The sequence below is a fragment of the Cetorhinus maximus genome, chromosome 3 (genome assembly GCF_964194155.1).
Source record: "Cetorhinus maximus chromosome 3, sCetMax3.hap1.1, whole genome shotgun sequence".
NCBI lineage: Eukaryota > Metazoa > Chordata > Chondrichthyes > Lamniformes > Cetorhinidae > Cetorhinus > Cetorhinus maximus.
In genome coordinates, this window is record NC_135881.1 from 161,427,364 (window position 1) to 161,441,988 (window position 14,625).

The 14,625-nt window shown below is 43.5% G+C and overlaps 1 protein-coding gene across 3 annotated transcripts in view; it reads left to right on the forward strand.

Moving 5' to 3' along the window:
* LOC144673486 (androgen-dependent TFPI-regulating protein-like) overlaps positions 1-14,625 on the forward strand; it is a 138,547-nt gene that overhangs the window by 50,839 nt on the left and 73,083 nt on the right. For 2 of the 3 annotated variants that reach the window (XM_078535305.1, XM_078535308.1), the window contains exon 3: positions 6,250-6,351. The exons of the other annotated variant lie outside the window; for it this stretch is intronic. In XM_078535305.1, coding sequence (XP_078391431.1) covers positions 6,250-6,351 — 102 coding nt within the window. The remainder of the gene's footprint in view (positions 1-6,249; positions 6,352-14,625) is intronic. 3 annotated transcript variants of the gene reach the window in all.

Here is a 14,625-nt window from a genome sequence, read left to right on the forward strand (position 1 = left end):
TCAACTCCCCTCTTAGCCTTTTACCTCTTACCTTAAATCTGCGCCCCCTGGTTATTGACCCCTCTACTAATGGAAAAAATGCCTTCCTATCCACCTTATCTATGCCCCTCATAATCTTATACACCACGATCAGGTGCCCTCTCAACCTTTGTTGCTCCAAGGGAAAGAACCCCAGCCTATCCGATCTTTCCTCATAGCTCAGACCTTCCAGCCCAGGCAGCATCCTGGTAAATCTCCTCTGCACCCTCTCCAGTGTAATCACATCCTTCCTATAATGTGGTGACCAGAACTGCACGCAGTATTCCAGTTGTGGCCTAACCAGCATTTTATACAATTCCAGCATATCCTCCCTGCTCTTGCATTCTACGCCTCAGCTAATAAAGGCAAGTATCCCATATGCCTTCTTAAAAAAACACCTTATCTACCTGCCCTGCTACCTTCAGGGATCTATGGATATGCACACCAAAGTCCCTCTGATCTTCAGTACTTTCCAGGGTCCTACCATTCATAGTGTAATCCCTTGCCTTGTTAGCCCTCCCCAGGTGCATTACCTCATACTTTTTCGGGTTGAATTCCATTTGCCACTGCTCTGCCCATCTGACCAGTCCATTGATATCCTCCTGCAGTTTATGGCTATCCTCCTCACTATTTACCACCCTACGAATTTTCGTGCCATCTGCGAACTTCTTGATCATACCCCTTACTTTTAAATCCAAATCATTTATGTACACCACAAACAGCAAGGGCCCCAGCACCGAGACCTGCAGAACCCCACTGGAAACAAAATTCCAGCCACAGAAACATCGCTCCACCATCACCCTCTGCTTCCTGCCTCTCACCCAATTTTGGATCCAACATACCACTTTGTCTTGGATCTCATGGGCTCTTACTTTCTTGACCAGTCTGCCATGAGGGACCTTATCAAAAGCCTTGCTAAAGACCATGTAAACCACATCAAATGCATTACCCTCGTCAACACTCCTGGTTACCTCTTCAAAAGGTTCGATCAGATTTGTCAAACATGACCTTCCCTTAACAAATTCATGCTGACTATACCTGATTAATCCATGTCTCTCCAAGTGCAGATATATTCTGTCCCTCAGAATTCTTTCTAGTAACTACCACACCACCAAGGTTAGACTGACTGTCCTGTAATTTCCTGGTCTATCCCTTCCTCCCTTTTTTAATAATGGGACAACGTTAGCAGTCCTCCAGTCCTCTGGCACCTCACCTGTGGCCAGAAAGGATTTGAAAATTACTGCCAGGGCCCCTGATATCTCTTCCCTTGCCTCCCTCAACAACCTGGGATACATCTCATCTGGGCCTGCGGATTTATCCACTTTTAAGGCTGTTAAGCCCACTAGTGCCTCCTTTCTCTCTATGTTAATTCCCTCTAATATTTCACAGTCTCCCAACCTGATGTCTATACCTGCGTCGTCCTTTTCCATTGTGAAGACCGATGCAAAGTATTCATTGAGGACTAAACCCACGTCTTCCAGGTCCACACACAGGTTACCTCTATAGTCCCTAACTAGCCCTACTCTTTGCCTAGTTATTCTCTTGCTCTTTATATATTTAAAAAACCCCTTTGGGTTTTCCTTTGGTCTACCCACTAATGCTTTCTCATGCACTCCCTTAGTTTTCCTAATTTCCTTTTTAAGTTCCCCTTTGCACTATTTATACTCCTCTAAGGACTCTGCCGTATTGAGCCCTCGGTATTTGCCAGAAGCTTTATTTTTTTTCTAATGTACCTTGTCATCCAGGGTTCTCCGGACTTGGTCCACCCTTTGTCTTTACGGGAACATGTTTGCCCTGTACTCTTGCTATTTCCTCCTTGACTGCCTCCCACTGCTCTGACAGTTTGATCTGCAAGTAGCTGCTCCCAGTCCACTTGGGCTAAATCGTATCACATCTTAGAAAAATTAGCCTTTCTCCAATTTAGAACTTTTACTCCTGGCCCAACCTTATCCCTTTCCATAACAACCCTAAATCTAACTGAGTTATGGTCACTATCTCCAAAATGTTCCCCTACTGATATGCCTTCCAACTGACTGGGCACATTTCCGAATATTAGGTCCAGAATTGCCCCCTCCTTTGCTGGGCTTTCTATGTACTGGCTGAAAAGGTTTTCCTGGATGCACAGAATCACAGAATCAGAATCACAGAATCACACAGTGCAGAAGAGGCCCTTCGGCCCATTGAGTCTGCACTGACACGTGAGAAACACCTGACCTACCTACCTAATCCCATTTACCAGCACTTGGCCCATAGCCTTGAATGTTATCACGTGCCCAGTGCTCATCCAGGTACTTTTTAAAGGATGTGAGGCAACCCACCTTCACCACTCTCCCAGGCAGTGCATTCCAGACTGTCACCACCCTCTGGGTAAAAAGGTTTTCCCTCACATCCCCCCTAAACCTCCTGCCCCTCACCTTAAACTTGTGTCCCCTTATGACTGACCCTTCAACTAAGAGGAACAGCTACTCCCTATCCATCCTGTCCATGCCCCTCATAATCTTGTACACCTCGATCAGGTCACCCCTCAGTCTTGTCTGCTCCAACGAAAACAACCCAAGTCTATCCAACCTCTCTTCATAACTTAAATGTTTCATCCCAGGTAACATCCTGGTGAATCGCCTCTGCACCCCCTCCAGTGCAATCAAATCCTTCCTATAATGTGGTGACCAGAACTGCACACAGTACTCTAGCTGTGGCCTCACCAAGGTTCTGTACAACTCCAACATGACCTCCCTACTTTTGTAATCTATACCTCGATTGATAAATGCAAGTGTCCCTTTTTCACCACCCCACTAACATGCCCCTCTGCCTTCAGAGATCTATGGACACACACGTCAAAGATCCTTTGTTCCTCAGAACTTCCTAGTGTCATGCCGTTCATTAAATACTTCCTTGTCAAATTACTCCTTCCAAAGTGTATCACCTCACACTTTTCAGGGTTAAATTCCATCTGCCACTTATCTACCCATTTGACCATCCCATCTATATCTTCCTGTAGCCCAAGACACTGAACCTCACTGTTAACCACCCGGCCAATCTTTGTGTCATCCGCAAACTGACTAATCCTACCCCCACATAGTCATCCATGTTGTTTACATAAATGACGAATAATTGGGGGCCCAGCACAGATCCTTGTGGTACGCCACTGGACACGAGCTTCCAGTCACTAAAGCATCCTTCTGTCATCACCTTCTGTCTCCTAAAACTAAGCCAATTTTGAATCCACCTTATCAAATTACTCTGTATCCCATGTGCATTTGCCTTTTTTATAAGTCTCCCATGTGGGACCTTACCAAAGGCTTTGCTGAAACCCATATAAACTGCATGAACTACACTACCCTCATCTACACACTTTGTTACCTCCTCAAAAAATTCAGTCAAATTTGTTAGGCATGACCTCCCTCTGACAAAGCCATGCTGACTATCCCTAATCAAACCTTGCCTCTCCAAGTGAAGATAGATTCTCTCCTTCAGAATTTTCTCCAATAGTTTCCCTACCACTGATGTGAGACTCACTGGTCTGTAGTTCCCTGGCTTATCTCTACAACCCTTCTTAAATAGCGGAACCACATTAGTCTTTCTCCAGTCCTCTGGCACCTCCCCCGTGGCCAGAGAGGAATTAAAAATTTGGGTCAGAGCACCTGCGATCTCCTCCCTTGTCTCCCTCAGCAGTCTGGGACACAAATCATCTGGACCTGGAGATTTGTCCACTTTTAAGCCTGCCAATACCTCTAATACCTTGTCATTCCCATATTGGAGAGACCAAACGTAGTCTGGGTGACTGCTTTGCGGAACACCTTCGGTCTGTCCGCAAGCATGACCCAGACCTCCCTGTCACTTGCCATTTCAACACACCACCCTGCTCTCATGCCCATGTGTCTGCCCTTGTCCTGCTGCAATGTTCCAGTGAAGCCCAACGCAAACTGGAGGAACAGCACCTCATCTTCCGATTAGGCACTTTACAGCCTTCCAGACTTAACATTGAGTTCAACAACTTCCGACCATAAACTCTCTCCTCCCTTTTTACTCCTTTCCTAATCCAATTTTAAAAATATATATTTATTGCTTTATATATATAATATATAATATTTCATGATTTGTTCAATTTTTTATTCTTTTCCCCAATACCACCCTCCCCCCACAGGGTCATCTGTCACTTGGTTTTATGTTTTGCTTTCATGAGTGCTGACCCTTGTTCTGCTATGAACACCTTCTGCTATCTTACATTTATGCCACTCTCAGCATCTTTACCACTACCATTAACACTCGCTTTGTCTTGGTGTCCATGACATCCTTGTCAAATTGTCTTTAGCTGTCACCTATCCCTGACCTTCTATTTCATTCCGCCTGCTCCACCCCCTCTTAAACAGTATAAAATCCATCATATTTCTACTTCCTTTAACTCTGAAGAAGAGTCTTATGGACTCGAAACGTTAACTCTGTTTCTCGCTCCAAGATGCTGCCAGACCTGCTGAGTTTTCTGTTTTTTTATAGTGGTTTGGTAGAACTGAATGGTTTCCTATGCCATTTCAAAGGGCAGTTAAGGGTCAACTCATTGCTAGGGATCTGGAGGCACTTGTAGGCCAAACCAGGTAGGGTTGTCAGATTTCCTTCCCTCTAGGACATTAGTGAGCTAGATGGGTTTTTACGACATTCCAGTAGTTTCATGTCTGTCATTACTGAGACTAGCTTTTTATTCCAGGTTTATTTATTAATAAATGTTAAAGCCCATGAATTTTCTGATTAGCATTTCTACATGACCATAACTTGAGATCTTATGGGGTTAAGAGATTCATTTCTTAAGGTACTAATCTGTGATAATTGTGGTTTATTGGTTGGCTTAGCCTCATGCCAGCTGATAGGTATTTGGCAACTAATTAGAGACTCCTGTGCTCTTGCATGAACAACCTTCCCAACAACTAATTGTGTGAAGAGATTTATATGTGTAACATGTGGAAGATTAATTGCTGTAACTTTAACAGGATCAGTATCCCTTATAGTGTCTCTTTATATTGTTGCATTTTTTAAGCTTCTTTGTAACTTTCCATTCAGCATGACATGACCCCTGTTAATTTCCACTCTGCATGACATGACCCCTGTTAGAAATCATCAGCATTTTTATATTAGTTTCTATCACAATGTTGTCATATACTAGGTGAGGTGTCTAAGTGAGAAGAAACAATGTCCTATTTTACTGATGATAAATTTTGGCACAGTCAATTTTTAATTTTTTTGTTCTTGTTTTGTTTGGTGGATTTTGATTTGTTTCTTGAATTAATTTTATTTACTGTTGATTATCTACCAGAGACTAAATTTACAATTGATGTTTGTGCTGCAATTGCTGTGTTTCACAGCTTTTTGTTAATTCCATGCTAAGTGCTTGGCCAGTGATTTTCAGACCTTCTTCCTGATGTCAGCTTATGTCTGCATCACATTGCAGAAACTGGAAACCTACAAAATCAGTTTGCCCACGGAGATAGTGGGATTGATTTTAATGCTGAACTGGTTTAAGGGCATGAGAAAAACATAAGAAGTATGGTCAGGAGTAGGCCATACGTGGCTTTCTCTGTACCCTAAATTCTGCCACTCAGATTTACCATTGTTTTCACTCACCAGTAGCAACTCACCTTTAGCCCTGACAGAAATTGCATTTTCAGAGTCACTTATAGGTTCTGCCAGAAATTATTTTTCCCAAATCCTGATATCCAATTCTTGACACCAAAATCCAACATTGTGGGTTCAACTTAAGAAACACACACAACAGGATCACAGGCAACAGAAGGAAATTGTCTTTATGTGACAGATTATTACAATTTCTTAACATCTCAAAATATTTCTCTGCTAATGAATTATTTTTGAAGTGCAGTGACTGTTGTTGCTTATTATGGGACAAACAATAAATCATTGAATAGCCAGGTGGTTTGCTTTTGGTTGGTATTTGTTGGAAGAGGAATGTTGGCCAGGATCGTGGAAGAACGCTTTGCCATTAGTATTTCCCACATCTGTCAGAAACAACAGGCTAACACACAATTCAATGTAATGTACGCATTTTTTCAGCTTAGAATTTTTACCTCTTATTTCTTTTCTACTACTTCTTAATTTTCATTTCTAAAAGTCCAATTGAATATTTAAATACATTTCAAATCAATGGCCTCTGGCTTATTTGAATTTATATTAATAAGTATTATAACTCCCATCCTGATTTCTTAATTTTCATGTGACCTTTTTCAGTTCGTTGTCACATCCTTTTGGCTTTTGTTCACGTATGACAGAGCATTGGTATACCCCGAAGACCTTGATGAATTCATTCCTTTATGGCTGAACCATGCTGTGGTAAGTGTGCATAACTAACACCTGGAGAAACTGAGTTGCAACATTAAAATAACTGGCAGCTTTAGTTAAGTATCTATAAGTATTTAAGAATTATCGAAGACTGTCAGTGGAATATTAAACATTTATTTCCTTTTTACTGTAAACAAGCAATGGGTTTTATTAATCCATGTGTTTAAATCTTACATAATAAAAACAGAAAATGCTGGAAATACTCAGCAGATCAGGCAGCATCTGTGGAGAAACAGTTAACGGGCTGAATTTTTGTTTAAGAGATGGGAAGCATGAGTCGGGAAAGTTTCTGACACTGCAAACCCATCTCCGTTATAGGGCCCGCAGCCTGCCTTAGTTTTGTTCCGGGGAGGTGGGTGTGAACTGGATCCCGGCAGGGCCGGGATAGCAACCTCGGTAGGTGGTAGGATGTAGGTGGATGGCCAGCCTAGAAGTCTACCTCCATTCACTGGGATGTTGGCCCAGCTGTAATCATGACTGTCAGGCCCTCATTCCCCTCAATCTCCCCTACCCTCCACCCACCCCCATTCCCCCATATCTCCCATGCCTCTTCCATACTCCCTTATATCACCCATTCCACTTCATGTCCCCATACATCCTCCACACCTACTCTCCCAGTATCCACTATGTACAGAATCAATGAGCCATTGGGAGGTCTGGCAAGTCTTTGAAACAACAAGCAAAGAGGTTTTGAAAATGTACCATGAAAATAGTGTTCAGCTTAGAACTTCATAAGTGTCAATCAACCACAGCAATTCATCGTATCAAAGACAAAAAGCCTTTATCCGCTTTACACCACTTAATCTTGTGTAAACAAGCAAATCAGATGTTGAAAACTCACATCAAAGAAATATAAGTTAATAAATATGTCAACCAAACAAATCTTGCACTCCCATGTAAGCTGTGTCAACTAACGCCTGCTGAGCTAAGTGCATTTGCCGTTCCTGGATCTGAGCCAAGGATTCATAATAAGGTCACCTGAGAAAAAAAGGTACGTGGCCACCTGTTTGGCCATCTGTTCTAACTGCTTCTGTGGACAGAGTTGCCTGATGACCTCATCATGAATGATTGGCTGAGCTCCAAGACTAGAGCACTTAGCTCAGCAGGTAATGTTGACATATCTTACAGGGCAGTGCAATCTTTATTTGATTGAAATCTTTATTACCTTGTGTTCATTTACCCTTCATTACACCACGGATTGACCAACTGACTGACTAATGACTAACTGCTGATGTGGAATGTGGATTTTGGAATTTTTTTTCCCTCTTAATGCTGTTTCTCCTTTAGCCTTTTACTTTTGCTTTTCCACCTCCGTTACCTTGCACTGGCTTCACCACTGTCTCTTACAGCCTCTCCCTCTTTCTCCACCCCTTTATATTTCTCTCTCTCTCCCTCTCTTTACTCTAGGACTCCATGGCAAGCATCCTCCTTGCTCTGATAGTGGTTTATTTACCCAAGATTAGGAGATGTGAAGTGGATTAAAGCTTTGTCATTGATACTATGAATGGCTGTGATTGATTGACAACTTTGTGAGAAGGTAAGGGCAATGTATTTCAAAGAGAGGGGATGTTGAATGGCTGTTTTTTTTTGGCTGCTGACTCAGTTTTAGGGCTTGCCCATGATCGAAAACTCCTTTGAGGTGCTGTAAACCATGTTCTACTAACAGAAGGGGCCTGATTCCATCAAGATTGCCAGGGCTAAGGAGGGTGGGGGGAGGAGGCGGTGGAAGGGGTGGTGTTTGAAATGCCCACACCCACATTGGAGTTGGCAAGAGTGGGAGTGCTGCGTGCAAGCTTGCTACCCGCATCCTTATCCCACGCCAGCAAAATTAGTTGGAAACAGGAATGAGGAGGGCATTCCAGAATTGGGTCCAGCCTGTCATTTTTAAATGCCTCCTGACTCAGCCTGACACCACGAAAATCCAGGCCAACATTTCAGGTCAAGAGGGAGGGGAAGGGATGAGAGCACAAATGCGAGAAAGGGAGCAGACATGGCCGGGGAACCAATTCTCTGGAATGATACTTCTAATTTTTTTTTTTGAATTATCAACTGAGTTTGTACTGTTATTGGATAAATTGTTTGATGGTGTTTAGTTTTAGATAATCTGTTTATAAATACATTTAATGGCTTCAACTCAAATGTCAGTTTTGGCTCAGTGGTAGCACACTAGCTTCTGAATCAGAAGATTGTGTTCAAGCTCTACTCCAAAGACTTCAGCATATAACCTAGACTTATACTGATGTGAAATACTGAAGAAGTGCTATACTGTTTAAGGCTAGAAAAATGTAACCTTGACTTTGTGTGCGGAAACTATGATTCATGACCAGCTTGCTCCGATTCAAATCAACAAGTATACGGCACATAATTCATCTATCCACCTCATGTGAATACTTATGGCACCAGTAGGTATCCAATGTTGTTCTCTGCTTCTTAATGGTGCTGTGAGCTCTGCACACAGCAGGAGGCCCTGGAGTGTTGTTGCAGGCCATGTGGTACAGGTACCAGCTGTTTCTGGAAAGCAGGTTCTGACTTAAAGGGAAATTGCAAAAAAAGGTTGCTGCAATGCAAGTTCTTGGAAACTGAACATCAGGGCAAGCAGAAGGACCCAGACTGATGAATAGGGTGCAGATGGCCAGGAGGAGAGACACAATGGGTCCATCGGGGCCAGGAGACCCTCAAAGACCATCCTCAGAAGAGAGTCCATCAAATCCCAGAATCTGCAGTGGTATCACAAGAGGCCTGATGATTTCAAACAGATGGTCAACTTCGGTAAATACACTTCCACATGAAACTCCTACCCACCACATCACCAGTCCCTCATTCTGCTCTGTGTACCACACCCCCATCACTCGCCTAGCAGCACACTCTAGCAGCACAGCACTAACACAGTGCTGTACAATTATTGGCATTGTGCCACCTAGCTAATACACAATAAAAGGAACCAGCACCGAGTTGACAGAGGCCTGCACCTCCTGAAACCTACAGAGGAGATGCTTCTGGCGCCAGCTGCAACAGAACTCATACCATTCAACATCGCTGAGAACATTGAGGGTATTGGCACTTTCCTGCTTTATGTTCCTTCTTAACTCCCAGTTCTCTCTCATTCTGCTTTCTTGCATGATGTGCAAGCTGCTGATGGTGTGATCACGAGCCTCCTACTTCCAACCCCATCCTCCTTCCCTCAATTTCCTCTTCTGATTTTCTGTTTTCAGCCACCCAAGCACTGCCACCTGCCCAACCACAGGAGCACTAGGAGAGAAAACAAGTGCAATAGCACAGCACACATGAAATGACCCCCGAAAAGTCAGGTATCTCCTTTTTCTGTCTCAATTTAACCTTTAACCGTTAACTTATTTCCTACATTCTTTTGGGGCAGAATTTTACATTCAGCATGCGTCCCGACGTCATCGCAAACTCGCGCGATATTTCATAGCGGGTGTGCCCCGGAGTCGGCTGCGCGCCCGCCAATAATTGAAAGGCCTAGTAAGGCCATTAATGAGGTAATAAAGCTGAATTTTACGCTGCCCGTCCAACCTGAGTGGGAAGAGATTTCCTAAAGCTATTACAACTTAAATAAAAACTTTCTTTGAAAAGTAAAAGCATATCCCATCTCATGTGACACAGTCACTTGAAGGGACATGTTTCATTAAATTTTTAATGTATTTTTTTATTTTTTAAAAAAGCACTTCAATCTTCCTGAGGCAGCGCCGTGCCTCAGAGAGATTGAAGCGCTCTTTCGCGTGCATATGCTGCACCTGGCTTTCCCTCCTCCCCCCGCCCGCACACGTAGCGCTCAGCGCGACCACTTGCAATCCATGCAGGACAGGCCCTTAATTGGCCCGCCTGCGTGAAATTGCGGTGCAGAGCCGATCGCGGGCCAATTGTTGAAACCACAACATTTGCCATACCAGCAAGAACAACGTTGGTTACTTCACTGACAGGAATCAGAATCAGATCAATAAGAGCAGCAGTTGGACCAGGAAAAAAATGGTAAACAATTTTCAAAGACCAGCCTAGGTGACTGAAATATATTATGAAGTATATAATGTTCCAGCCACTGGATCAGGTTGTGCTGGTGCAGAATTGGTGTGCAGGGGTCAGGAAATTAGATGAGTCCATTTCACTGGATTTCTTAATAATCTCTCAATGTGGCAATGTTGGCATGTGAGAAACACCTGACCTACCTATCTAATCCCATTTACCAGCACTTGGCCCATAGCCTTGAATGTTATGACGTGCCAAGTGCTCATCCAGGTACTTTTTAAAGGATGTGAGGCAACCCACCTCCACCACCCTCCCAGGCAGCACATTCCAGACCGTCACCACCCTCTGGGTAAAAAAAACTTTCCTCATATCCCCCCTAAACCTCCTGCCCCTCACCTTGAAATTGTGTCCCCTCGTGACTGACCCTTCAACTAACGGGAACAGCTGCTCCCTATCCACCCTGTCGATACCCCTCATAATCTTGTACACCTCGATCAGGTCGCCCCTCAGTCTTCTCTGCTCCAATGAAAACAACCCAAGTCTATCCAACCTCTCTTCATAACTTAAATGTTTCATCCCAGGCAACTTCCTGGTGAATCGTCTTTGCACCCCTTCCAGTGCAATCACATCCTTCCTATAATGTGGCAACCAGAACTGCACACAGTACTCTAGCTGTGGACTCACCAAGGTTCTATACAACTCCAACATGACTTCCCTGCTTTTGTAATCGATGCCTCAATTGATAAAGGCAAGTGTCCCATATGCCTTTTCCATCGCCACACTAACATGCCCCTCGGCCTTCAGAGATCTATGGACACACACGCCAAGGTCCCTTTGTTCCTCAGAACTTCCTAGAGTCATGCCGTTCATTGAATGCTTCCTTGTCAAATTACTCCTTCCAAAGTGTATCACCTCACACTTTTCAGGGTTAAATTCCATCTGCCACTTATCTGCCCATTTGACCACCCCATCAATATCTTCCTGTAGTCCAAGACATTCAACCTTACTATTAACCACCCGGCCAATCTTTGTGTCATCCACAAACTTACTAATCCCACCCCCCACATAGTCATCTATGTTGTTTATATAAATGACGAATAATAGGGGACCCAGCACAGATCCCTGTGGTATGCCACTGGATACTGGCTTCCAGTCACTAAAGCAGCCTTCTGTCATCACCCTATGCCTCCTACAACTAAGCCAAATTTGAATCCACCTTATCAAATTACCCTGTATCCCATGTGCATTTGTCTTCTTTATAAGTCTCCCACATGGGACCTTGTCAAAGGCTTTGCTGAAATCCATATAAACTACATCAATTGCACTACTCTCATCTACAGACCTGGTCACCTCCTCAAAAAATTCAATCAAATTTGTTAGGTATGACCTCCCTCTGACAAAGCCATGCTGACTATCCCTGATCAAACCTTGCCTCTCCAAGTATAGATAGATTCTCTCCTTCAGAATTTTCTCCAATAGTTTTCCTACCACTGACGTGAGACTCATTGGTCTTTAGTTGTCCGGCTTATTTCTACAACCCTTCTTAAATATCAGAACCACATTAGCTGTTCTCCAGTCCTCTGGCACCTCCCCCATGGCCAGAAAGAAATTAAATTTTGGGTCAGAGCACCTGCGATCTCCTCCCTTGCCTCCCTCAGCAGATTGGGACACAAATCATCCAGACCTGGAGATTTGTCCACTTTTAAGCCTGCCAACACCTCCAATACCTTGTCACTCCCTATATCAATTTGCTCAAGAACCTCGCAGTCTCTCTCCTCGAGTTCCATACCTTCATCCCCATTCTCGTGGGTGAAGACGGATGTGAAGTATTCATTCAACACTCTGCCGATGTCCTTTGGCTCCACCCATAGATTGCCTCCTTGGTCCCTAATGAGCCCTATTCTTTCCCTGGTTATCCTCTTCCCATTGATATACTTATAAAATATCTTGGGATTTTCCCTACTTTTACCAGCCAGAGCTTTCTCATATCCCCTCTTTGCTTTCATAATTGCTTTCTTAAGCTCCACCCTGCACTTTCTGTACTCCACTAATGCCTCCGCTGATTTGCTTCCCTTGCACCTGCTAAAAGCCTCTCTTTTCCTTCTCATCGTAACCTGAATATCTCTGGTCACCCATGGTTCTCTGGGCTTGTTACTCCTTCCTATCACCCTAGAGGGAACATGTTGAGCCTGTACCCTCCCCATTTCCTTTTTGAACGTCCCCCACTGCTCTTCTGTAGATTTCCCCACAAGTAGCTGTTCCCAGTCTATCTTAGCCAGATCCTGCCTTATTTTACTAAAATCTGCTCTTCCCCCAATCCAAAATATTTTTTTGCAACTTGTCTATTTCTTTGTCCATGATAAGCTTAAATTGTATCATGTTATGGTCGCCATCACTAAAATGCTCGCCCACCACCACCTCAGCCACCTGTCCATCTTCATTCCCCAGAATTAGGTCCAGCACTGCGCCATCCCTTGTTGGACCCTCTACATATCGACCTAAGAAGTTCTCCTGTACACATTTCAAGAAATCCACTCCATCTAAGCCCTCATCTATTGTTGTAAAAACACATCTGGTTCACTAATGCCCTTCAGGAAAGGAAATCTACCATCCTTACCCGGTCTGGCCTACATGTGACTCCAGACCCACAGCAATGTGGTTGACTCTTAACTGCCTTCTGAAATGGTCCAGCAAATCACTCAGTTCAAGGGTAATTAGGGATGGGTAACAAATTCTGCCAGTGATGCCCACATCCCATTAAAGAATAAAAAAATGGTGCCAATTCAGTGTGTTTGGCTAGTCAATGTAATTTAATAATGGCTATTGCATGATATGTTGGCATATAATCAGTTTGCCCACAACTGCTTCCAAGGGGCCAGGAAGATTCCAGTGAAAGAGAGAAGTAATGTCACATCTTCTCAGGTTTAACCTGAAGGCCCACCATCCTCAACTGGATGACTAATGTAGAGGCAGGCCTCCTGCCAGATCTTCCCACTTGGGAAACACTGGTGACCCAAGCAGGGCAGGGACTCAGAAGGGTCCTGATGCCTGAACGTTTTATGTGTAGAAGATTCCATCCTTTGACGTTGAACTGATTTTCAAGCCCCATATCTTGTCACCTAATCTGCTGATTTCCAGATCTGCAACATTTCCCATCCCCACCTTGACTACTTTTCAGCTTGCTAAAACCCACAATTATGCCATTGTCACATCTAGGTTTGACCTCTCCAGTCACCTGGTCACCCACTTCCTGAGTTCCATTCTATATAAAGTACTAAATCACTCAAAATTCTGCTGCCCATGTTTTGGCCTGTGCTGACTCCCTCTCCCCTAATAACCTTGTCCTCATCAAATTTTAACAAATCACCTCATGGATACACTCTCCCAACAGCCCTCCGCTTTTCTGACTCGAGCTTCCTTTGCTGCCTTGGCCCTCTGCCCTGGACCTACATCCTTAAATCCTTTTGTCTTGCCACTTCTTTCCGAATATCCAAAAACTTCCCCAAAACCTGCATATTTGTCTACATTGTCAGTCATCTTCATTAGCTCTTCTCCAAATAGTGCTTGCCATCTGTTTTCCTGGATGTGAAGCACCTTGGAATGTCTTACAACATTGAAGTGCTGTCTCAATGTAAGTAATTATTGCCATCTGATGTTATTAGAATCTTCATGATGTAGAACTTAAGGCAAAATGGGAGTACAGTAATTCTAATCCATGAAATTTACTGTACAGTTATAGTGATGGTCTATAGATATACACTCTTTCCTCCAGGTATTTTACATGTGTTTTTAATATTAAATTCTCATGGAAGAGCTGGAGGAAAGGAGTGAGTGCTGTTTCCCAAACCCAAATAATCTGGAATGATCACAAAGAAGATCCCTCAAAGAAATAAGTTACAGTAAACCAAAATTCATATTATGCATGATGACACCTCACCCTGTGAAAATTAGATATGGAAGAAAGCCAGTCCAGCCAACATTTTAATTGTTTCATGCTGGAACATAGTATTCAGCAAGAGGACATTGCCAAATCTACTCCTGGCATAAGTGAAAATAGGACAGGGTAGGCCATTCAGCCTGTCGAGCCTATTCTGCCAATAAGTTAGATTATGGGCCAGTCTGTATCTTACTTGCATTCACCTGCCTTGGCTCCATATCCTTTTAAATGTTTGGCTCACAAAAATCTATTGATCTTGGATCTAAAATTATTAATCTGCTACTTTTTGCACGATGAAGCTTCATACTTCTTTCATCCTCCGTGTGGGGTAATGTTCCATAACT